We start from the raw sequence: 24,736 nt of genomic DNA, 5'->3' as shown, positions 1-24,736 counted from the left end.
GAAGAAATAGGCCCATAGAATGTTTACACATTGCATTAATAATATTTTCAGGAAGGAGCTAAGAAGTCTGAGGTAGGGATGATTGTACCAAAATGATAGGAAAAAGCCATTTAAAAACGTACCATTGGACCTGTAGTTTTTCTAATGGGAACAAGCTAAAGGAATGCTTGAAGCAGGGTCCCCCTCACTCCCAAATGTATTTTTTTAATATGAGTGTTCAAAATTACAAATAATGGTGGGAAGAGTTCCTCTCTACACTAAGTGTAGCAAAATCATAAAATGGTTCCTTATAAATGCATTTGTAATTTTACTGCACCAGAACTAAGTTCTACCCTCGCCAAGCTATTCAAATGCAGCTATGACATTGGCATCAGCCCAGCAGAGTGTCCTTATCTGCAAGACCAGGGCAAATCTAACCTGGCCAATTACCAGCTTAATCAACCTTGTCCCAATCATCAGCAAAGTGATGGAAAGAGTCATCAATAGTGAATCATCAGTAATAAGTACGGCCATAACAAGGGCATCTACCCCACAATTTGGGAAATTGCACAGGTGTGTCCTGTCCGGAAAAAGCAGGACAAATCCAACCTGGCCAATTACCATCCTATCAGCTTGCTCCTAATCATCAGCAAAGTGATGGTAGCAGTCATCAAAATTCCAACGCGTGACACCTACTCATAATAACTTGCTCACTCACACTCAGTTCAGGCTCTGCCAAAAACTCTGTTCTGAATCTCATCAGATCCTTAATCCAGGCATGGTGAACATAAGAGCTAACTGCCAGAGGAGAGTGGCGAACAGCTGATCTCAAGATCAAGGCAGCATTCAAACAAGTATGGCGTCAGGGAGCCTAATAAAACTGATGTCAATTAGCGTCAATGGGAAAATCCTCTAGTGGCTGGAGCCCCTCAGGACAGTGTCCTGGACCCAACGACCTTCAGCTGCTTCATTAATTCCCTCCATCATAAGGTCAGGAACATTGATGATTCCACGATGATCCGATCCATTCACAACTCCTCCGATGCCACTGTAGCCAATGCCACTGCAATGATGGATAACACCCAAGCTTGGGCTAACAAATGACAGGCAACGTTCATACCACAAAAATGCCAACCAATGACCATCTTCAACAAAAATAAACCTAACCACCACCCTTGATCTTCAATGGCACTGCCATCACTGAGTCACCTACCATCAACATCCTGGGGGTTACCAATGAGCAGAAGTTTAACTGAGCGAGCCATATCAACACATTGGTTACAAGAGCAGGACAGAGGTTGAGTATTCTGTGAAGATTGGCTCACCTCCTGATCCTTAAAGCCTCTCCATAATCTACAATGCTTATCAAATGTGTGATAGAATACTCACCACTTGCCTAGTTGGATGCAGCTGCAACATCCAGGACAAAGCAGTTCACTTGATCAGTGCCCCTATACTGGACTCAATAACCACACACTCCACCACTGGCACATTGGAGATGTAGTATGTACGATCGACAGGATGCACTGCAGCAACTCACATAGGTTACCATGACAGCATCTCCCTCCCCTGTGACCCCTACCACCAAGAAGGACAAGAGCAGCAAGATTATGGGAACACCATCATGCTCCCCTCAAAGTCACAAACCAACCTGACTTTGACATATATCACTGTTCCTTCATTGTTGCTGGATCAAAATCCTGAAATGCTCTACCACCAACATCGTGGGAAAGCCATCACCACAAGGACTATAGCGGGTCAAGGAGAAGGCCCACTACCACCTTTTCAGGACAGCTATGAATAGGCAATAAAAATGGCCTTGCCAGAATGGTGGGGTGGTATGTTCCCTTCCCAGTGAGACATTGGTGAACCAGTTGGGTTATTATGACAATGCGGTAGTTTTCCATGGCCATTTTCCTGGAGTTAACCCACAAATTCCCAAATTTTATAACTTGCTATAGTGAGGTTTGAGTTCACAGCTTCTGCTTTGAGAGTCCAATACCATAACCACTACACTACACTACCACACCTTCATGTTTACTTAATGCAGATTCCATGCTGTATCTTTTATCTATTTGAGGAAGGAGGGGAAATAGTCAAATGCACTCATCAAGTAGCCTCTCTGTGATCAAGAATAATTATGCAAACTAAATGATTACTTATAATGAGAGTCAAACTATTCAGTTGAAAAAAATTAAAATCTTGTGCCCGATAATTTTTAATATATCAGAAAAATATATTTTCTTTAATTAAGTGCAGTGAGATGGTGAAAAAAACATTAGTTGCTGTGACAGAAATGAGATCACAATACATGACTAATGGAGTTTTTATAGTTGGAAAATTGAATTTTTAAGTATTCATGAGACAGATCTTATCATCAGATTCGAGGTGATTTCCATTTAAAACTCTGTTTTCATTTTAAACTCAATTTCCAACAGTGATTACTTATTGTTGTTGACTTGTTATGAGCTCCATCGAACACATCGGGAAGTTGAAGTATCAGTGTAGGTAAAAGACTATTGCAATAATGGCAAAGTCAGCACTGGCCCTGAATGGAAATTGATCTCAATTTTAGCAGTGTAATTTTTGACAGGCTTTAAAGGGGCCACTCAAAAAAAAGCCAAAGAAATCTTTAATTTTTATTTTTGTGAACTCCTGTTGGAGTGCTCCTCCTGGACCCACAAACAAACTCCGACTGCTGCCAGTGTGTTCACGGCTCCCTGCACCCCCCAGACCCGACCTACCGGTCAATTCTGCATGAGAACTGGCCGATTTCTCATCCTCCCTGACTGGTGAATTGCAGCAGGGCGCACGTTTGGTGCACGCAGCTTACTGATGGCATTAAATGAGGCCCGGAGCTCAATTTGGCCCATGAGTCAATCTGGGCAGTGTGTGAGCAGACTGTTTGACAGTCGGGTTCCCGATTGTGTCCTCACCCAACACCTGCACATGTTTCCAGTGGCAGAAGGGTCGGTAACCAAAAGGCACAGATTTAAGGTGATTGGCAAAAGAGCCAGAGGCGACATGAGGAAACATTTTTTTACGCAGCCAGTTGTAATGATCTGTAATGCACTGCCTGAAAGGGTGTTGGATGCAGATTCAGTAGTAACTTTCAAAAGGGAATTAGATAAATACTTGAAGGGAAAACATTTACAGGGCTATGGGGAAAAAGCAGGGGAGTGGGACCAATAGGATAGCTCTTTCAAAGAGTCAGTACAGGCATGATGAGCCAAATGGCCTCCTCTTGTGCTGTAACATATTATGATACAATGATTTTTAACCCCTAGTTCTGGTCTCCCCCACAAGTGGAAACATCTTCTGTACATCTACCCTATCAAACCCCTTCATAATTTTAAAGACCTCTATTAGGTCACCCCTGAGCCTGCTCTTTTCTCGAGAAAAAAGTCCCAGCCTGTTCAGTCTTTCCTAATAGTTATAACCTCTCAGTTATGGTATCATCCGTGTAAATCTTTTTTGACCTTCTCCAGTGCCTCTATATCCTTTTTGTAATATGGAAACTAGAACTGTGCAAACTTTTGTAAAGAATAAAGTTTAAGAAGGAGTTGAAATGTATCATTCATTTCATTTCTCTGTTGGATGATTTGCGGGTAGTTAAGCAGCCTATTCAGAGTTTTTATGTTTTTTTAAATGATTTCCAATTTCAAGGTCAGCAAATTATACAATTTGCTGTCCAGATCCAGAAAATGCTTAAGTGGGAAGAATGGTAATTTATCTTAAGGGGGCAGGGAACGCCTTTATGTTTCCTTTTGGCAAATGATGCAGTGGCCATCAAGCGTAGAGGTGTGTACCATCATTTGCATATTAATTAAAAAAGAAATGATGCTTGTGACCAAATTGTCAAAATGCTCACAAATGCAAATTTATCCAACCCTGAGTATTTTATGCTTATCATTGTGGGGGTGGGGGTGGGGGGGACTGTATTTTGTATTATGGTAGAAAAAGCCTAAAATTAAAACTAATTGACTAACTGAGAAGTGACCTAAGAGACCCCTGAGGAGGTGATTGAGAGGCAATCTTGGAGGAGTACATAAGATAATAAAAGATATAGAAAAAGTACAGCTAAACTAAAAGCTAAACCCTGCAAGTAGGACAAGAGGACACAAATTCAAACTAGTGACAAGCACTTTTTGGACTGATGTCAGGAAATTCTTTTTCACACAAAAGTGATCAACATTTAGTTGGCCATAAGTTTTAGTGCAGTCATATTTTACCTTGATCCTACAAATTTGGACAATGGGTTCCCTATGGGACATATATTACTGTTCCTTCATCTATGTATTCCTGAGGAGGAAGAAGAAGCACAATAGAGCGATGTCAGGTTTGTGAGGTTACTCAGCACTGTGAACTACACTTTTATTCCTCCTGTTCATTCCAGGCCTGTTGCATTATAATTTTTTTAAGTCATTTTGTTTGCATAAATTATGCATAGCTTCCTGTGCACTTTTGACCTGAAAGAATGCCATGGCATACCACTTTATTTTGCCAGGCACTTCATTTCCATCCTACCCTTTAGCTTTGGCAAAGCTGGTTGTCAACAGATTTAAATGCCCTTTGTGCCTTTCCCAAGTCTCTAACAATTTTTGCTGCTCTTTAAGTTTCACAAAGTGCAATTTTCTGGTTCCCCTGTTTTAGGCTAGCTCCCTTCAAAAGGTCAAAGCTACACAGGAAGCTGGGCATAATAAAGCAAATAAGCTGGCCTCAAAAATAACATACTCAGTGCATTTTTAGGCAAGCACTGTACTAGCAGCTAGATATTCTACACTGAACATTACAAGGACCCAAAAAACTATTCTATGCAATGGACTTCTGATGAAGAATTGAAGGCAAAAACCCTGGAATGATTCAAGAAACACTCAGGCTCCACGATGGTGGGACTATGGGGATCTGGATGGATGAGTTAAGATAGGTGTATGGCCCTTTCTATATGTATCTATCTTGTGAAATACTCATCCAGTCCACAGGTGAATTTGTGGCATGAAATTAGCCTGTCTTCACCCATCCTCATGATTCACTTGGTAGGAAGAATAGAAAAACAGAATATTTTTTAAATGGTGAGAAACTATTAAATGTTGGTGTCCAGAGAGACTTGGGTGTCCTGGTACAAGAAACAAAAAAGTTAGCATGCAGGCAATTAGGAAAGCAAATGGCATGTTAGCCTTTATTGCAAGGGGGTTGAAGTACAAGAGTAAGGAAGTCTTGCTACAGTTGTACAGGGCTTTGGTGAGACTGCACCTGGGATACAGTTTTGGTTTCCTTATCTAAGGAAGGATATACTTGCCTTAGAGGCGGTGCAACAAAGGTGCACTAGATTAATTCCTGGGCTGAGAGGGTTGTCCAGTGAGAAGAGGTTGAGTAGAATGGGCCTATGCTCTCTGGAGTTTAGAAGAATGAGAGGTGATCTCATTGACACATATAAAATTCTGAGGGGGCTTGACAGGGTAGATGCTGAGAGATTGTTTCTCCTGGCTGGAGAGTCTAGAACTGGAGGGCATAGTTGCAGGATAAGGGGTTGGCTATTTAAGAATGAGATGAGGAGGAGTTTCTTCACTCAGAGGGTTGTGAATCTTTGGAGTTTTTTACCCCAGAGGGCTGTGGATGCTGAGTCGTTGAGTATATTCAAGGCTGAGATAGATAGATTTTTGGACTCTAGGGGAATCAAGGGATATGGGGATCGGGCGGGAAAGTGGAGTTGAGGTTGAAGATCAGCCATGATCTTCATGAATGGCGAAGCAGGATCGAGGGGCTATATGGCCTATTCCTGCTCCTATTTCTTATGTTTCGTATGCTTTCATTCTGGCAGCACATCAAGCTCTTTTGTTGTGACTAACCTTTTGCCCAAAAATTGAAAACCCAAAACAATTCATAAAGAGCAAACTGCACCTGTACGAAGTTTATGGTGCATTCAGTTTTATTGTTATAAGTTGTCCTTTTTCCTGAATCCTCCTTAGACCAATGAAAACAACTTGAGACTACATGGGAGGGCAGAAGACTGGCTAATTAGCAGCAGACAATCTTTGTTGGCTTTTTTGTTGGTGAAAGTATCCTGCAATGGAAGGATTGGGTGATGCAGAGGGTTTAATGCTGACTTTTCACCTGTGGGACCTAGGTTTAAAACCCACCCAGACAAAAGATTGGAGAATCATGGGGATTGTGCCCACAACTTTCCAATATACACTCCTAGCAAGGCTCCCTGCCAGCAACACAAAGTTGGAAAATTATCCATTGAGTGCCCTTAATATAAAGTGGAAAATGGAGATGAAAATTCCACAGTAGTACCTTGATGAATACAAAATTCACAAAACAAATTGCCTTGCAATGAATGCAGGATGGTATCATCAATAAGAAAGAGAAACTGCAAATACTCAGAGCTGCTTTCTAGTCCAGCCCTTCAGCATAACTATAGTATTAGTGCTGTTCACACATTGCTTTCTGTGCATGGCCTTTCCCCATAGCAGTTTTCAGTTGTGCCCTTTTTTTCTGTAAAGCAGAATTTCCTTGAGGCAAATGATGTTGTGCATTGGTTCTGAAAAGCTTTCAGATCTAATGCAGCTCAAATTAGCCACTCATAGTGAACACAGTTGCTGGAAGTCAGGCAGTCTTGTGACCTCAGAGTGTCACTGCAGCTGAGATTGTGGCTCAAGTAAATATTTTTTTCCCATAAAATTGTGATAATAGCTGATATCTTTATGACCCCTGAGTGGTTTTATATGGCAGTGAGACAAGAGTTTGTGAATTTGTTATGCTAACCGATGGGATCTTAAATAAAGGTTTGAGTATAATAGATTTGCGGTTCTAAAGCTGGTTGCTGTCTTATTATTTTTCAGTGGACTGCTTGGATTCAACATGTTCTGGACGAGGAGTTTGTGTCCGTGGAGAATGTCATTGCGCCACTGGCTGGGGTGGATCTAACTGTGAGACTTCGAGAACAGCTTGTGCAGATCAGTGTTCAGGACATGGGACATTCCGATCAGATTCAAAGACCTGCAACTGTGACCTTACCTGGACAGGCCACGATTGTTCTATGGGTAATACGCTCAACCATTCCAACTTTTATATTCGGGGAACAACTATACAATTGTCCACAGCTTTGTTGTGAGGGAGCCAAAAGTGGTTAGAGCCTCTGTAACATGTTACTCGTACCTTAGTGATGTCTGCGGGACAGTGTCACTGGGGTACTGCGGTTGCTAATACTCAATTTCTTATTCATTTAAAAAGGAACTGACAGGTCAGAATTTAGAAGTATTTAACACCACTTATAATTGTTAAATCTTCAATCTTTTTAAAAACTGCAAACTAGATACAATAATCATTAAATTTCCAACTGCCACATCCCATGAGAAAACTGTTCTTACTTGTCTTAAGCATTCTTATTTTCTTTATTCCTTGATTTCTACAGCCAACCTAACGATTCCTATACTTTTTCTTTCCAGTTGTGTATTACTTGAGCATAGGACCAATATGTAAAGGACAGTAGTGTGTTTAAACAATTCCTCTTAGGAGACCTTCTATAGCAGATCTCAAGCTTTATTCAAAGTATCTGCTTTCATCCTAAGCACACAATGTTTATATATCAATCCCATCTCTGACTCCTAAATGGTTAGGTACAACTTTAACATATCATTAAATTTCTCTTTCTTCCAGGAAAATATAGGGCTGAATCCCCAATCGGGAACTCCTGGCAAGGAATGGCACTTGCTGAGACTGCTGGTCAGGAAATTGCAGGCCTACAGCACTTGATTTTCTACCCATTAATTTAAATGGACCGAAAAGCATGGAATGTAATTCCACGATTTCTCAACCATTGCTCCTCAATCGGAGCACCTGATTGGGAAATCAGCCCTTATGGGTTTTTTTTTTATTTAACATTTCAAATAAATGCTGCAGTAAATAGGGATTATTATATGATTAAATTACCATGCAGGTAAACTATAAGTCTAATTGTCAAATCCCTTTCAGATCTTAGTTGGATATCTCTGTTCTGGATCACTGTTACTAATCTCAGGTTTAGTTTTTTCCATTGTTTTAATTTTCTCCATCAGATCTTCTTACACTGGCTCTACCCTTTCAGATGTTTTGATGAGATCACTTCTGCTGCTTCTCAACATTTGATTGCCACTTCTTATAATATATGACCCTGGCTCATCTCCCTTATACAAGACAATTGCTAGTTTCCATTTAGGTTAGCTCAGGTTCATCCACTTTTACTGTATCTTCTGATAGCACTGGGACATTACAATTATTGTGTAAATGCAGCCAGAATCTGGAGTCATGGCCTGACTTGACCTTGACATGATGTGACATGAGACTCTCTGGGGAAGGGAATCTCACTTCACTTCGGTCCAGAATCAGGTCAGTCCCTGACTTTTAATTTACACTACCCAAGTTAGGGTGAAGCAGAAACCACTTTGCACGGATGCTAAATATATGGTGTAAATGCACCCTAAAAGTGTTTTGAATTTCCGTTGAATAAATGAAATTAACTTTGGATGTAAAATCACTGCAGTAATAACTCAGTGACATATATTAACGTTAATGGATGGAAAATCACACAGGTTGCGAATTGGCTGCACTGACCTTCCTGCCCAGACTCTTAATATTTGCTTCTGTTGCATTATGCTTTGCACTGGGAACACTAATTGAAAATTTACCCCATAATTCAAGGCATGTTTCCCCCACTCTAATTTTTAAGCTGTTTGCCCCCTTCCTTTTCAGGGCCCATTTTACCACCCCATCATTTCACAGCTGAGAAGGAAAGCCATTAATATTACCATTTTTCAGCCAGTTGTTAGCTGGTGCTTTGGGGTGGCACTAGCTGACTTGCATGGCAATTTTCCTTCCCTCCAGGGAAGTGCTGGGCTTACACACAAAGTCTTCCCATGATAATCAGATTAAGGTGGAGAAATCACCGATCAGGAACTTGTGGACACAAGCTGTAACACAGTGCATTAGCACACCAAATTCACTGCAACAAATAGGCTTCCTCAAAAACTGCCCATTTTAAAAACTTTTACAATGGAAATAGAATTTCAAAATTGTAAAGCCTGTTTTGAATTTGAAGGTTTTATGCAATAATATTGAACCAAAGTTCTTTTAAATCTTTTTAAGAGTTGTTATAATTCTGTTATTGTTTCATTTTATTCCCCTTGAACTTTCTGTTGTGCATTAATAAAGTTTGGTGTTCGAGCAGTGAACTGTCATAACTCAGTGACACTATCACACCATATTATATGTGTTTATATTTTGAGTTGATCATGAGAAAATTAATTTTCCCTTAAGTGTTGAGAGGGGAAAGGTGGTTTTGACAAAAAGCAACAAAAAGAATGAAAATTAATATATGAAATATTGTCTTTCTTCTGCTGTGAGATGCAGCTGGGCAGAGGCTATAAACTGAAATTTCTCTGTTTTTAAACTTAAGTTGTGATCAATGAAATCTGACTCTTTACTGCTTAATAGACAGCAAAACATTTAACAATGATATTCTGAAATCCTGTATTTAGCCAAACATGTTTTGTTTAGAGCAGCTTTAGCAAAATTCTTGTGGGAGAACCTTCACCACACGGACTGCAGCGGTTCAAGAAGGCAGCTCACCACCACCTTCTCAAGGGCAATTAGGGATGGGCAATAAATGCTGGTCTCACCAGCGACGCCCACATCCCATGAACGAATAAAAAAAAATGATGCTGGGAATGGTGTACATCCTGTTTGTGAGTTCCAAGTTCAGCTTTTGAAAGAGGTCACCTTCATGTGCTCCTGCTACATTTCGTGGGGTAGAGTTTTCATTTGTTTCCGCTAATTTTGCACCCAGATTCCAGCGCAATCGGCCGAACCAGCGCAAAAGATTGGGAATTTTAAACGCAAGTGGGTTACGCCCAAAATCACTTACTTTCAGGTTCTTGCATTCTTTTACGCTGGTTTAAGATTCAATTTGCCCGGATCAGGCCTCTCCCACAAAACTGTCCATATCCCCAGTTCGACATTGCAAGTTTCCGCCGATTTTGCTGGTTCAGGAAGGCTCTTCAAATTATGCTAATTTTCTTAGATGCACAGGCACCATTAGGCACATTTTAAAAGATTTTACATATCAAAAAATATTTAATTTACCCAGAAACTGACTAGTGTACACCAATGAAACTAGTAAATGGTTCAGTATAGTTTTTTAAAGTCATTTTCAGTGATTTAAAATCAGGTTACTCACAGGTGGAGGACTGGACACTTTTATCAAAAATGCACATTTTTTGTGAGAACCCATTTTCAGCTGCATTAATAAACCTGCACCAGGTTACCACTCTTAAATACATCAATGAGTATCTTTTAATGGAAAGAAAAAGAAATAAACTATTACGTTCTATTACACTGCCTGATTGCACTGGTTCATGGAAGATTTTACATTTGTGATTAAGCAAATGCATTTTAGCAGAAACTTGAACTGTAACTGCAGTTTTGTCTGCAATTTCCCGATTGCGCCCCAAGTGGAAACTCTACCCCCATGTGTTTTCTTAATAACTCACAAAAAACTAAACCTAAAGAATTTCTGAATCCCTCTGTCATGTCTAGCAGCAGGTTAATTTTCATCATTCACTGTCTGGATCTCTGTCCATCTCTTTATGAAAATCAACATATCACCCCAATAATTAAACCAACTCCTTTGGATTTTAGCTTCTTTCAGTGGATTTTTTTTTAAAAAGGCGCATGCTGGAAACCATTTACAAATCCACCTTATGTGAATATACCTGCTGAGATTTTACTTCAAGAATTTAGAAACAGTTTTTTTCATTTATACTGAAAATGCCGTTGTTTTGTCAGTCTTGCCAGCAATAGTCACAACTTATTATTTGTGACTGCAAAGTTTTTCCTCACTCATGAAATATATTCTGTACCCTAATACTTCCCATTGTGCATTCCCCTTTTTAGTTCTCCAATTATTACTCTGCAAACTTTGAAGTGCTTAACTAATACCCTAATTAATTCTTTACATAAACTAGTTTAATTTATACGAGTCATAAGTTTGGACTATACATGAATAAACAGGTGATAATCTGTGGAGCTCTGTATCCTGTCAAATAGCTCCAAGCTTGCAACAAACTACATCATCATTCAAATAATCTGCATTCAACCAGTAGAAGCAATTAATTCAACTTCATTCATTTGAATCATAAGAGTAATAATTCCATAATTAAATATTTTGAAAATCCTATGTGCCAATGTAACTGAAGCATAAAATCAAGCAGTTCTGCAATTAAAATTTGATAATTTAAGATTAACCGGGCTTGATCTACTTAAATCTGAAATGCTTTTATTTCAGGATGGATACTTGGATGTTGCAAGTTTATACGTAGGAACCAACGACATAGGTAGAACTAGGAATGAGGTTCTACTGAGGGAGTTTGAGGAGCTAGGGTCCAAATTAATAAGCAGACCCTCAAAGGTAATAATCTCTGGATTATCACCTGAGCCATACGCAAATTGACACAGGGTCAAACAGAACAGAGAGTTAAATGCGTGGCTCAAAGAGTGGTGTGGGAGACAGGGGCACAATTCATGGGGCACTGGCACCAGTACTGGGAAAAGAGGGAGCTGTTCCGTTGGGACGGGCTCCACTTAAACCGGGCTGGGACCTGTGTCCTGGTGAATCGAATAACTAGGGCTGTAGATAGGGCTTTCAAGCAAAAAGTGGGGGAGGGTTCAGGTAAAGGGAAATTTATAAACCTAAAGAGAAAAATCAAGGCCATAGAGCAGTGTAGCAACTTGGATAAAGATAAGCAGAATGTGACAGGAAGGGACAGAGAGTTTGACAGTAATAGTGCATCAGTGAATAAGGTCAAATCAGGGAAAAATAATAAAAAGTTAAAATTAAGGGCGCTTTATCTGAATGCACAAAGCATTCGTAACAAGATAGACGAATTAATGGCACAAACAGAGATCATTACAGAGACGTGGTGGCAAGGTGACCAAGGTTGGGAACTAAATATTCCAGGGCATTGACTTTTTGAAAAGACAGACAAAATGGAAAAGTTGGGGGGAGGGGGGGTAGCCCTGATAATAAAGGATGAGATAAAGAAAATAGTGAGGAAGGATCTTGACTCAGAAGGTCAGGAAGTAGAATCAGTATGGGTGGAGATAAGAAATAACAAGAAGTAGGAAACACTGGTGGGAGTAGTTTATAGGCCCCCTAACAGTAGGTATACAGAGTATTAATCAAGAAATAAGAGGAACTTGTAACAAAGGTAATGCAGTAAGTGTGGGGGACAAATCAAATTGGCATCAGTCATTTGGAGGACCAGTTCATGGAATGCATTCGAGACAGTTTCCTGGAACAATATGTGGTGGAACCAACCAGGGAACAGGCTATTTTAGATCTTGTCTTGTGTAATGAGACAGGGTTAATTAGTAATTAGTAATCTCATTGTAAGGGATCCTCTGGGGAAGAATAATCATAATATAATAGAATTTCACATTCAGTTCAAGAGTGACGTACTTAAGTCCGAAACTAGAGTCTTAAACTTAAACAAAGCCAGTGGCATAGGTATGAGGGGCAAGTTGGCTCACGTTGATTGGGAAATTAGATTAAAAGATATGATGGTAGATAAGCAATGGTGAACATTGAAAGAAAGAATTCTCAACAAATATACATTCCACTGAGAAATGAAAACTCCACGGGAAAAGTGATCCATCCGTGGCTAACTAAAGAAGTTAAGGATAGTATTAGGTTAAAAGAAGAGGCTTATAATGTTGCCAAGAAGAGTGGTAAGCCTAAGGATTGGGAGAGTTTTAGAAACCAGCGAAGGATGAGCAAAAAAATTGACACAGAGAGAGAAAACAGAATATGAGAGTAAACTAGCAAGAAATATAAAAACAGATTATAAGAGCATCTACAAGTATATAAAAAGGAAGAGATTAGCAAAAGTAAATGTGAGTCCCTTAAAGGCTGAGACAGGAGAAATTATAATGGGGAATAAGGAAATGGCAGAGATGTTGAACAGATATTTTGTGTCTGTCTTCACAGTAGAAGACACAAAAAAAAGACCAGAAATAGTGGGGAACCAAGGGTCTAATGAGAGAGAGGAACTTAACGTAATTAATATTGTAAAGAAAAAGTACTAGAGAAATTGATGGGACAAAAAGCCAACAAATCCCCTGGACCTGATGGCCTACATCCTAGGGTTCTAAAAGAGGTGGCTGCAGAGATAGTGGATGCATTGGTTGTGATCTTCCAAAATTCCCTAGATTCTAGAACGGTCCCAGTGGATTGGAAGATAGCAAATGTAACACCGCTATTCAAGAAAGGAGGGAGAGAGAAAACAGGGAACTACAGGCCAGTTAACTTGACATAAGTTGTCAGGAAAAGCTGGAAACCATTATTAAGGATGTGGTAATGGAACACTTAGAAAATCATGATGTGATTAGGCAAAGTCAACACGGTTTTATGAAATGGCAATTGTGTATGACAAACATATTAGAGTTTTTTGAGGATGTAACGAGCAGGGTAGATAAAGAGGAACCAGTGGATGTAGTATGGTTGGATTTTCAAAAGGCATTCAATAAGGTGCCACACAAATGGTTGTTACACAAGATAAGGACTCATGGGGTTGGGGGTAATACATTAGCATGGATAGAGGATTGGCGAACAGACAGAAAACAGAGTGTAGGAATAAACGGGTCATTTTCAGGTTGACAAGCTGTAACTAGTGGGGTGGCACAAGGATCAGTACTTGGGCCTCAGCTGTTTACAATCTATATTAATGATTTAGATGAAGGGACCGAGTGTAATGTACCCAAGTTTGCTGACGATACAAAGCTAGGTGGGAACGTAAGCTTTGAGGAGGACACAAAGCACTTGCAAAGGGATATAAACAGGTTAAGTGAGTGGGCAAGAAGGTGGCAGATGGAGTATACCATGGGGAAATGTGAGGTTATTCACTTTGGTAAGAAGAATAGAAAAACAGAATATTTTTTAAATGATGAGAAACTATTAAATGTTAGTGTTCAGAGAGACTTGGATGTCCTTGTAACACAGAAACACAAAAAGTTAACATGCAGGTACAGCAAGCAATTAGGAAGGCAAGTGGTATGTTGGCCTTTATTGCAAGGGGGTTGGAGTACAAGAGTAAGGAAGTCTTGCTACAATTGTACAGATATTTGGTGAGACCATACCTGGAGTACTGTGTACAGTTTTGGTCTCCTTATCCAAGGAAGGATATACTTGCCTTAGAGGCAGTGCAACAAAGGTTCACTAGATTGATTCCTGGGATGAAACGGTTGTCCTATCAGGAGAGATTGAGTCGAATAGGCCGATACTCTCTGGAGTTTAGAAGAATGAGAGGTGATCTCATTGAAACATATAAGATTCTGAGAGGGCTTGACAGGGTAGATGCTGAGAGGCTGTTTCTCCTGGCTGGTGAGTCTAGAACTAGGGGGCATAGTCTCAGGGTAAGGGGTCGATCACTTAGGACTGAGATGAGGAGAAATTTCTTCACTCAGAGGATGGTGAATCTTTGGACTTTTCTACCCCAGAGGGCAGTGGATGCTAAGTTGTTGAATATATTAAGGCTGAGATCGATAGATTTTTGGACTCTAAGGGAATCAGGGGATATGGGGATCGGGCAGGAAAGTGGAGTTGAGGTCGAAGATCAGCCACGATCTTGTTGAATGGTGGAGCAGGCTCGAGGAGCCGTATTGCTTACTCCTGCTCCTATTTCTTATGCTCTTATTATGCTTTTACAGAGCATTAAGCAGCATTTTTATTTTGGAAAGAGATATATTTTGAAACTGTAATTCAGTCCTATGGGATCTGAGAGTGTTCTTTGGATTGTATTATTTCAAGTGTTTAATTACTAACAGGGTCTCCCTCCAGCACAATTTCAATTCACAAGAATTTTTGGTTAAAACAGTCTGCTATTTTATTGAAGCATTAGCGTACTTCAAATAAACAGGTTAACACCCTTGTTAAAAAAGTGGATAGTAATATGTCATGTAAAATTCCTTTGTCTATATTTTTAATAAGGGTGTTGATCTTTTGATTCAGCAGATTAATGCTTCATTAAAATACCAAGGAGGAATTTCATATGAATACGTGACTAATATTGTACAGTTCAATTTCAGCCCATTACGGTTTTGCTAAAATCTAAGTAAAGTGCAAGTAAGTGTAAGAAAGTCTCATTTCACTGGAATCTCATTTTAAAAGTGTACAAACTTGTTGAAATATTTGATGCTTCTTGTAGTGAAGAAGTGTTTAGCATCTTTATGATGTCCTGAATCAAAAACGTCAAAGTTGAAAAGCTGAAGCTCTTTAAGGATTTTTTTAAGTTGGCTCAAGGTATCGACTCTTTATTTTATGCAGCAATATTGAACAACCAACAATTTCTAATACTGCATTCCTCTGAGTGGCACTTTCATGCATTTATGTTTTAATTAGGTGCTAATTTTCTTCCCATCTGTTTTAAGTTTGAAGCTACTACTGACAAGCTTTTAATTAAATGTGCTATTTGTTACATTTCCTACAGAATCTATCAATTATCCTTTTTATCACAAAAGAACAGTGAAGAAACATCAGTTATCATGAGCTTCTAAGAGAAGTAGGAGGACCATTTAAGGATGGCCTCTGTAATCCCTATCTTATTGTAATCTTCTTATTAAATCCTTATTGTTGAAAGGAATTAACTGCCAAGAGTGTAAAAATTCCTTTTATTCCTGCTTGACCTGGGCACTGAACTGTTACATCTTTGACAATAATACAAGGATTTGCCTGTGTCTCCCACAGAGATTTGTGCAGTAGACTGTAGCGGCCATGGGATCTGCATTGGAGGCACCTGTCGCTGTGACGAAGGCTGGATGGGCAACGCCTGTGATCAGCGAGCGTGTCACCCACGCTGCAATGAGCATGGAACCTGTAAGGATGGCAAGTGTGAATGCAGCCCTGGGTGGAATGGAGAGCACTGCACTATTGGTAGGACTAAAGAAAAGCATGTTTAATCTATTTGTGCTACTTAGTCTAGCATGAGAGGTTTTTTAATGGGATTATAAACCTTTCTTGTAAATTTTCATTTGCGAATGAGTAAGTGTCCTTTTGTAGCCAGAAGAGGGGGAACGGTTTGACCATTTCATTGTTAAATTTACTTTGTAGTTTGGAGTATAGGAAGTCCTTTCTATCACCCGGTAGTTCAAAATCATATTTGTAAAAAGATGGTGTGTTTTAATTCTAATCATCAAATCTGCCACTAATTGTGAGGCATTGGGCAGTACAGGTATCAGGGATGTTGAAAATGTCAACAAAAGTAGGAGTTCCCCACATGTTTCTTTTAAATTATTGCAATTGAGATCAGTGATCAGAATTGATCATTCAAAAAAAATATAACTCAGTCAATTTGATTTGCAGAGGTAATTTTGAAGCCGATTTTGTACACAGAACAATATCTGTTCTGTTCAAACACTGCACTGATCTTACTCCATGCTATCAGTTCCTGGCTCTAATCTGCAGGATCTACAATATAGAGAGTAAACATTCATCTCAGTTTGATCTCAGCTTCAAAAATAAAAATATCAGCCAAACCATTGGCCTTGACAACATGACTTGTGTTAGGTACATTTGCAGCATATGAAACTTTGCAGCCTTAACAAATATCATTCCATTGGTTGGTCAAATGGTAATTTTTTTCCCTTCTGCTTTTCACTCAGTGTATGGTTGCATAGACCCAAGATTCCCTTTGATATCTTGCCCTTTTGGCCATTCCTGATAGTTGAGCCCAGATAGTATTAATAGGCTATTTGACAGTGGGGTCATCATAGCCAAATCTAATCCTGTCCTCACCTGAAGATCACTCACATGCACTTTTCAGCAGGAGTCACTGAATAACAATTGGGAGTGGATATTTGGAGGCTTTTGAAGGTGGGGAGGGATGAAGTAAGACAGAGAGATTTGGGGACAGAGTTCCAGATTGTGGGGGCAAGGTAGATGAAGGGTCTGCCACCGACAATAGAGTATATGGAGCGAGCGAGCAAGGATGTAGGGCTGGAGGAGGTGGGAGAAATAGGGCCGAATGAGGCTATGGAGGGATTTATAGACAGGAATAGAATTTTGAAGTCAATGTGTGGACAGATAGAGTGCCAGTAGAGATTGCCAAGGATAAGTGACAGGGGAGGGGACTTGGTGCAGGTAGAATGGGGTAGTGGAGTTACGGACTAGTTGAAGTTTATGTAGGCTGCAGCTCGGGAGTCTGGCAAGGAGACGTTAGAAAAGTTAAGGCATGAATGAGGGTTTCAGTAAAAGTAGTGGGAATGGAGATGAGTGCTGTTTTAAAGGTGGAAGTAGGCGATCTTGCTGATTGATTAGATGTGAGGTTAAGCAAGACACGGAGGTTGTGAATTGTTGGGTTGACCTTGAGCGGGCATCCAGGAAGGAGAATGGAATTTGGGACTGTGGCTTGGAGCATTTGGCAGGAGACAAACAGGGTGGCTTCAATCTTGCCAGTTTTGAGCTGCAAAAGGTTCTGGCTCATCCACGACTTGATGCTGGACAGGTAGTTGGACAGCATAGTGATGGTCATGGAATCAAGCGTGATGGGAGAGAGATAAAGCTAGATATCATTAGCATACATACGAAAGCTGACCCCATGCTTACGGATAATATCACTGGGAGGCAGAATATAGATAAGGCATAAGAGGGGGACAAAGGGAACTTTTGACAATGCAGAAACGGGAAGAGAAGCCATTGCAGGAAATGTGCTGGTTTCGGTGAGACAAGTAGGAATGGAACTATGAGGATGGTACCACAGAGGAGAAGCACCGGAGGAGGATGGTCTGGTAAACCATGTCAAATGCAGCAAAGTTGAGAAGGGATAATGCACCTCAGGCACACACAATGTTGTTTGTGACTCTGATCAGGTTTCAGTGCTGAATCACTTCTAGATTGTTGATTTCAGTCACTTCTCTAGTAAGGTCAACTTTTGATGTATGCCAGTCTATTACTTCAATACAATTTTCCTCCCAAAAAAAAATTTTTAGGATCAAATTTTTCTTGAAAAAGTGAAATTGGTCAAACGTAGATCTTACCTGCATTTTAAAAGACCGCATCCTTTAAAAATAACAATACATCTAATTCATTAAATTCTACATGTGCTGCATGCTGTGAACAAAATTTACTTCTTAAATTGGTGTTTAGAATTTGTATTCTAAGACCATAAGCATTAAATATTTGAAAAGTTCAAAAACTGAAACTATGGCCTGGAAATTCTTCGGAGCTGCTCCCGACCATTGGCGTTACTTCATCAGAATGCGGCAGAAACTCTGTTTACATACAAACAGGGTTTCCGCCGCACATCTGGCAAAGTAACACTGGTGGAGCGGGAGGAGCTTTGAGGAATTTCCTGTGTTGATTTAACTTGGAATGTCTTCATTGTTTTGGAGAAGTATGAACCATCTTCAATTAATTTCTTGGCCACATCCTATAGGTTTAATTCTGAGTCAGCATTCTAATGAGGATTAGCAGTGTGTCTGCCTTTACATTAAAAAAATTCACAATGAAGCAATCCAAATTATTTTCATGATGTTAACTGTGACTTTATCCCACACTTGTACCATCTGTCCCATATTACAGCTGCACAGCTGTTTCATTAGTAACAGTTTGCTGCAGTGAAAATTTCAAAACATCCTCTCAGTTATTTTATCTATCCTCTTACAGTTATTGTAAGTAATAGTCTCCTGATGCAATACAAGCTTCAGTAAAAATGATCTATTGGCATGTTCTTGAAGAGCTCTATGAGGTCATCCCTTGACCTTCTCAGCTGCACTGAAAAAAATCAATGACTTCTGATTTGTTTAATGTTATTGCTGGAATACTTCACAATTCCTAAGTGAATGGGAAATTTATCAGGAATGAGTTACATGGAATAGCAAAAGAAGAGCCTTGGATCATTGCAAGGACAGGCACCTAGTTTCTCCTGATTAGAGCACTGACTCAGTCCTAAACCAATGGTATTTTAATTCAAAATAAGGATAACTCTACTGTAAGTAAATAACCTTTCTGGTCAAAAACAAAAAATGAAAAGATTGCCATCCTCCAGCTGGCTAACAGTATTGCTTCTTTCTATTTGTGTTTTAGTCTTTGGATGGATGTTGTTTTCTTTAACTTTTGTTGGTCTGTCTGTCAATATGTGACTTGCTTTACAAATGGACGTAAATGGATATAATTACCTCACATTTCTGAAGCATTTGCTTGTATTTCTCCTCTAAATTAACATAAAATGTTGGTTCTGTGTAAATAAAATTGAGAAATGAAAACTAATGGTGATGTTTAAATCTGAAAACCTATTGTATAAAGATTAATGTGAGACTGGCTGTTTTACTTAGCCATGCCATTCAGCAGTGTCTTGCTGCTAAGCTGTTTAACATGTAAAGGTATCCTGAGGAGTAGATCATTTATTTTTAGTGCTGATTATTTATATATTATGTTCCAACTGTATACAAAATATACTTTTAATGAAAAGAACTGTTCACTGACATGGTAAAATCTCCAAAGGAACCTCTATGGGTTAAAGAGATAGATATGCAGGAACAAATAGTGTACAAAAAAAGGTTTCTGTTTTTTCTTTCCATTCAAGTTACATCTTACTTGAAAACTAAACACGTTATTGAATAATCAGTGATTCTGAAACTGAGGTAAAAAAATTCACAATGCTTATCAAACTCAAATTGTAACAAATTAAGATTTCTTTTTGGTGTACATATGCCTAATCTCGATGTCACTTTAGTGTGTTTTGTTCCTCTTCTGATATCCTTAATTGCACTGGAGGAACATAGGAACATTGGGACAGGAGTAGACCATTCAGCCCCTTGAGCCTGTTCCACCATTGAATTAGATCATGGATGATCTGTATCTCAACTCCATTTACCCACCTTTGCTCCATAACACTTGATACCATTACTTAACAAAAATCTATCGATCTCAGACTTGTAAATTTCAATTGACCCAGCATCCATAGTCTTTTGGGAGCAAGAATTCTAGATTTCCACAACCCTTTGTGTGGAAAAAGTGCTCCCTGATTTCACTCCTAAATGGCCTAGCTTTAATTTTAAGATTATGTCCCCTTATTGTGGATCCCCCACCAAAGGAAATAGTTTCTCTGTATCGAATCCCTTTATCATTTTCAAGACGTTAATTAGACGCTAATCCTTATGAACTCAAAGGAATATGAGCTAAATTTACACCACCTGCCCTTATAATTTAACCCTTTGAGCCCTGATATCATTCTGGTGAATCTGTGCTGTACCCCCTCCAAGGTCAGTATACCTTTCCTGAAATTTGGAGCCAAAAAACTGAACGCGGTACTCCAGATAGGGTCTGATCAAGCCTCTGCACAACTGAAGCATAACTTCTCCTTTGTATTCCAACCCCCTTGAGATAAAGGCCAACATTCCATTAGCCTTTTTGAGTATCTCTCTTCCATATTGGTGAGCTCTTTATGGCCACTTGGAAAAGTAACTTCAAATTCAGATAAGATATAGAATGCTTTAAAAACCATATCCATATGTGAGATGCCGGTTCTTTTGCCTCTGAATTTATTTTTGTACAGTTAAATGGATTGGTACATTCTCTATTTTTAAATCTTTGTTATTGAACTTTCCCAACAAAATTCTAAGTTTTAATGTTTACTACTTGTGACTCATCGTTGGTCTTTCCGTTACCACCTTTCAAAAACTTAATCTATTCCAGAATCCATGGCCTGTGCTCTCTCCTGTACAACCATCCCTTCCATCCATATAAAGCTCTCAATGCTCCAGCAAATTGACTTCAAGATCCTAGTCCTTGTCTTCCAATCTCTCCACAGCCTTGCACCATCATATGTGAGCGATCGTCTCCAGCATACAATCCTCAGTCCTCTTAAACTGAAGTGTTGCTTGTTCCTTCAGCTTCACCATCAGAGATTGATCATGCACCATGCACCATGCTTGGTGGTTTCAAAATGTGCCTTAAACAAAAACAAAGAACAATTTTCATTTTCTAAAAATGTCAGATTCAGACATAAAGAAAAATACATAGTTGGGAATGGAATTTTAATATTTAGAATCTTGTGGAAAACCATGTGTAACAATGATACTTGTGATATGCACAAATTATTCAGATTTCCTACATGCGACACAAATCATGCATTATTTCCATGTAAACTGTATGTTCTTTGCCACAGGAACTTAAAGGGTTTATTATGTTGTACAGTGAAAATACTTTGTACCATCATTGTTCTCAGTAGTTTGTCCTTGGGAAGCTGGGTAGTCTGTATCTCCGTTTTAGTCAATTGGACATGATTTCTTGCTGGTGAAGTTTTTGTGGCAATGAAATGTCGCCACTTAATTCTAGTTTCAACCTTGAGATCCCATTCAGATTTTTACTGTAGTGAAAAATATAAAAACAACAATGAGGGTAAAGCAATACCACCTAAGAAAAAAATGGCACAAACCTTTTTTGTCACATGAATGGCATTGTTGTTTCTTGACATTGTTCTCCTGATGTATGTATCCTGCTTTCTTTTTTGTTTTGTAATAATTGATTAACCTCCAATGTCTCTTAGCTAGTGGAAATATTCTTATTTCAACCTCTCCTGAATGTCCTGTGTGTTTTATCTCTCAAGCTCACTATCTGGATAAGGTAGTGAAAGGTATGATTTTCATTCCTATGTTTTCTGTAAACTGTTCATGATTTGTTTTAAAATGCCCTTTTAAAATCAACAGAGAATTTCTAATTCTGTTACTGTTGCAATAATTCTTTATCAGTCTGATGTAGTCCACTTAGTTTTTTTATTGGCTTGCAGTTGTTATAAGTGGACAGTCTGTTGCTACGCTTCCAATTACTATACTTCAGAACTATTTTGTTATTTTCATTTAAAATATTGCCGAGAAATGCAGTTGGAAATGAAAGTGTTAATGCACTGGACCATCGTCCAAGGGACCTGATATTTTAATCCATTATGAATTACTTTTCTATTCAAGCTCCCCCTCAGGTTTCCTGAAGGAAGCGAGGGAGAGGAAAAATTGCTGGAGTCATTCCTGCAATGCATACTAATGGGCAGAATGAAATTATTTACAAATATATCCACAGATTTGGACTGTTCTGATCTCCTGACAAAGCTTAATAGACCCATGCATCTATGGGATGAGGACAGGGAGAAATAAGAGAACATTCTTAAAATAATTACATTGCAGAGGGATGCAGCTCATGCTGTTATGGTTGAAACTGCGAGTTCCTTCAAAGGCTAACATTGAAACCTGCCAAACTATGCAGGTGTCCAATGTGAAGATATTTTCATATTTGGTTCAACAATTACAGTTGATTCATATATGTAGCATCTTGACAAATTAAAAATAAGCTGGAGGATTGGTGGTCCAACCCACCTGTCTCAGACTTCAGCACTTCTGCTAAACCTATGCTGTTTCTCCAATAGCTGAACTTGAGCAAAGGTTGATGGTGCTGTAGGCTCAATAAAAAATGGTGTTTGTGGTGCAGAATTCCACAAATTCACTTCCGTGAAACTTGTATACAGTTATATAATCTGTCAACAGTAGAGTCTCATAAATTATTTGATTTACAAAAATGTTTGTTGAGCTTCCTGAGACTGTTGGTCAATTGTTTCAAACTCTCACACACTTCGTTGGCGAGCAAAAGTACTATCCCTCACTCAGAATGTGACAGGAGAGTACACCGAGAGATCGTCAGAGTTTCCAGTTCAGATGCAAGATTTGACCTCAAAATATTAACCCATCCTTTCTTTTTATAGATGCTTTCCGTCCTGTTGTGTATTCCAGCAATTTCCGTTTTTATTTTTATCTCTAGATATATTTATTATTGCCTGAACAGAATTAGAGTAACATACTTAACTACAATCCTCAAAATAGAACAAACATTGCAGTATTGTAACATTATTTATTGTGATATTGAAATCTGCTTGTTGATACTCAAAATAACTGTTCAGTCTGTTAGCTGCCTATCTGCTTAATATTTTTATAAATAGTTTATTGATGAATGATAACTACACAGAATCCTGCAAAACAATGTAACATGTAAAAGAAAGAAGATTGTGTATGTGTGTTTCATTCTGAACTGTAGCGCGTAGAGGCTTTTAGAAGGTATGTTGCATCTTAAAGTGTTTGGGGTGAAATTGGGCTGCACAGCACCCATTTTTTAGGCACTACTCAGACACCTAAGTCCCGAAAATGGGGTCCGAGATGCATGCGCACACTTCCAAAGGGAAGTGCGCAAGAATTTCACCATCTTGGTAAAGGGATGTGTGTGCACGTACCTAATGACGGCCGGCAGCATGCAGAGTAGGGGGATTATGATGCGAATCAGTGTGCAACGCTGATTTGAAGGCAATGCTGCTATTTTGGAACTACACACTCCAGCCAACGCCCAGAATTAACCTTGCATGGCTGAACAGGACTTAAAGGGCATGAAGGACCTCCCCCCGCCATTGCTATTTAAAGGGATCATGATGTACTGACATATTAGTTGCTGGATTATTTCTTCTGGCTGCTGGTGTAATTATACGTGTTTTTGGAGGTTTCCTCTACTTGGATAAAGTTTCATTACTCTACAGGGAGAGTGGTCTGGCTGGTTTTGCTGTACTCTTTGTGTCATTTAAAATATTATGCTGAAAAAAGTTGCTTCCAGACATGGGTGGCTTGGTAGGGCTTCCATTGGGAATGGAACATGACTGGGAGAATGAAGAGAGGCCACACAGAGCAGGTCAAGCTGGGAAGAGGGAGGAGGAGGAGGAGGGCATTCAGCAGGAGGCCATATCCACGGAGGGTCTTCAGGGACCAATGCTCTTACCTCAACTTCAGCAACGACCAGTGCATCAGACGTCTTCGGTTCACTAAAGTGGTCGTGACTGAAATTTGTCAACTGCTGCCTCAAAACAGGGCAAGGACAGTATTGCCTATGGCTGTCAAGGTAACCGTGGCTCTTAATTTTTATGGCTCTGGCTCCTTTCAGGCTGCTGCTGGAGATATAAGCAACATCGCAGTTTGCAGTGCACTGCAGTATAAGAGATGTCACTGAGGCTTTCTATACAATGAGGAACACATTTATCTCATTCCCTCTTGCCAGAGACAAACAGGAGGAGCGAGCACGAGGTTTTGCTCACATTGCAGGCTTCCCCATGGTGCGGGGGGCCATTGACTGGTCGCACATTGCCATGCGTGCTCCTCATCTGAACTCGGGAATAGTCATGAACAGAAAGGGATTTGACTTCCTCAATGTGCAGTTGGTGTGCGACCACAGGTAACGCATCATGCAGGTGAATGCCTGCTATCCGGCAGCAGTCATGATTCGTTCATTCTGCGGTAGTCCGCTGTTCCACCTGTATTTCAACCAGCACGGCAAGTCAAAGGCTGTCTACTGGATGACAAGGATTATCCGCTCATGAAATGACTCATGACTCCAGTCAGGAACTCACGCACACATGCACAGCAGGCCTAAGGTGAGAGCCATGCTGCCACAAGGAACATCATGGAGCACACCATAGGCACCCTCAAGCAACGCTTCTGCTGTAGACCGCTCTGGAGGAGCCCTGAAATACTCAGCTGAATGGGTATCAAGATTTATCGTTATGTGCTGCATGTTGGACATCCTGGCCATTATGAGGGTACAGCCTTTGCCACCGCCCATCAGGTGAGAACCTGAGGAGCATGAGCAAGAGGAAGTGCAACAGGAAGTGGAGGAAGAGGAAGGGAGGCTACAAGGTAGACAGAC

General features: G+C 39.7%; 1 protein-coding gene across 8 annotated transcripts in view; it reads left to right on the top strand.

Annotated features, from left to right (window-relative positions):
- Positions 1 to 24,736, top strand: part of tenm4 (teneurin transmembrane protein 4) — a 414,166-nt gene that overhangs the window by 250,596 nt on the left and 138,834 nt on the right. For 6 of the 8 annotated variants that reach the window (XM_067986263.1, XM_067986262.1, XM_067986258.1 and 3 more), the window contains 2 exons: positions 6,825 to 7,025; positions 15,758 to 15,943. In XM_067986263.1, the coding sequence (XP_067842364.1) occupies positions 6,825 to 7,025; positions 15,758 to 15,943 (387 nt within the window). Of the gene's footprint in view, positions 1 to 6,824; positions 7,026 to 15,757; positions 15,944 to 21,617; positions 21,645 to 24,736 lie in introns of all 8 variants that reach the window. The other 2 variants (XM_067986259.1, XM_067986257.1) reach the window with 1 other exon arrangement.

This window comes from Heptranchias perlo, chromosome 6, assembly GCF_035084215.1.
Source record: "Heptranchias perlo isolate sHepPer1 chromosome 6, sHepPer1.hap1, whole genome shotgun sequence".
Taxonomy (NCBI): Eukaryota; Metazoa; Chordata; class Chondrichthyes; order Hexanchiformes; family Hexanchidae; genus Heptranchias; species Heptranchias perlo.
The sequence above is the reverse complement of the archived record's forward strand: the minus strand, read 5'-3'. Positions and strand labels throughout refer to the sequence as shown.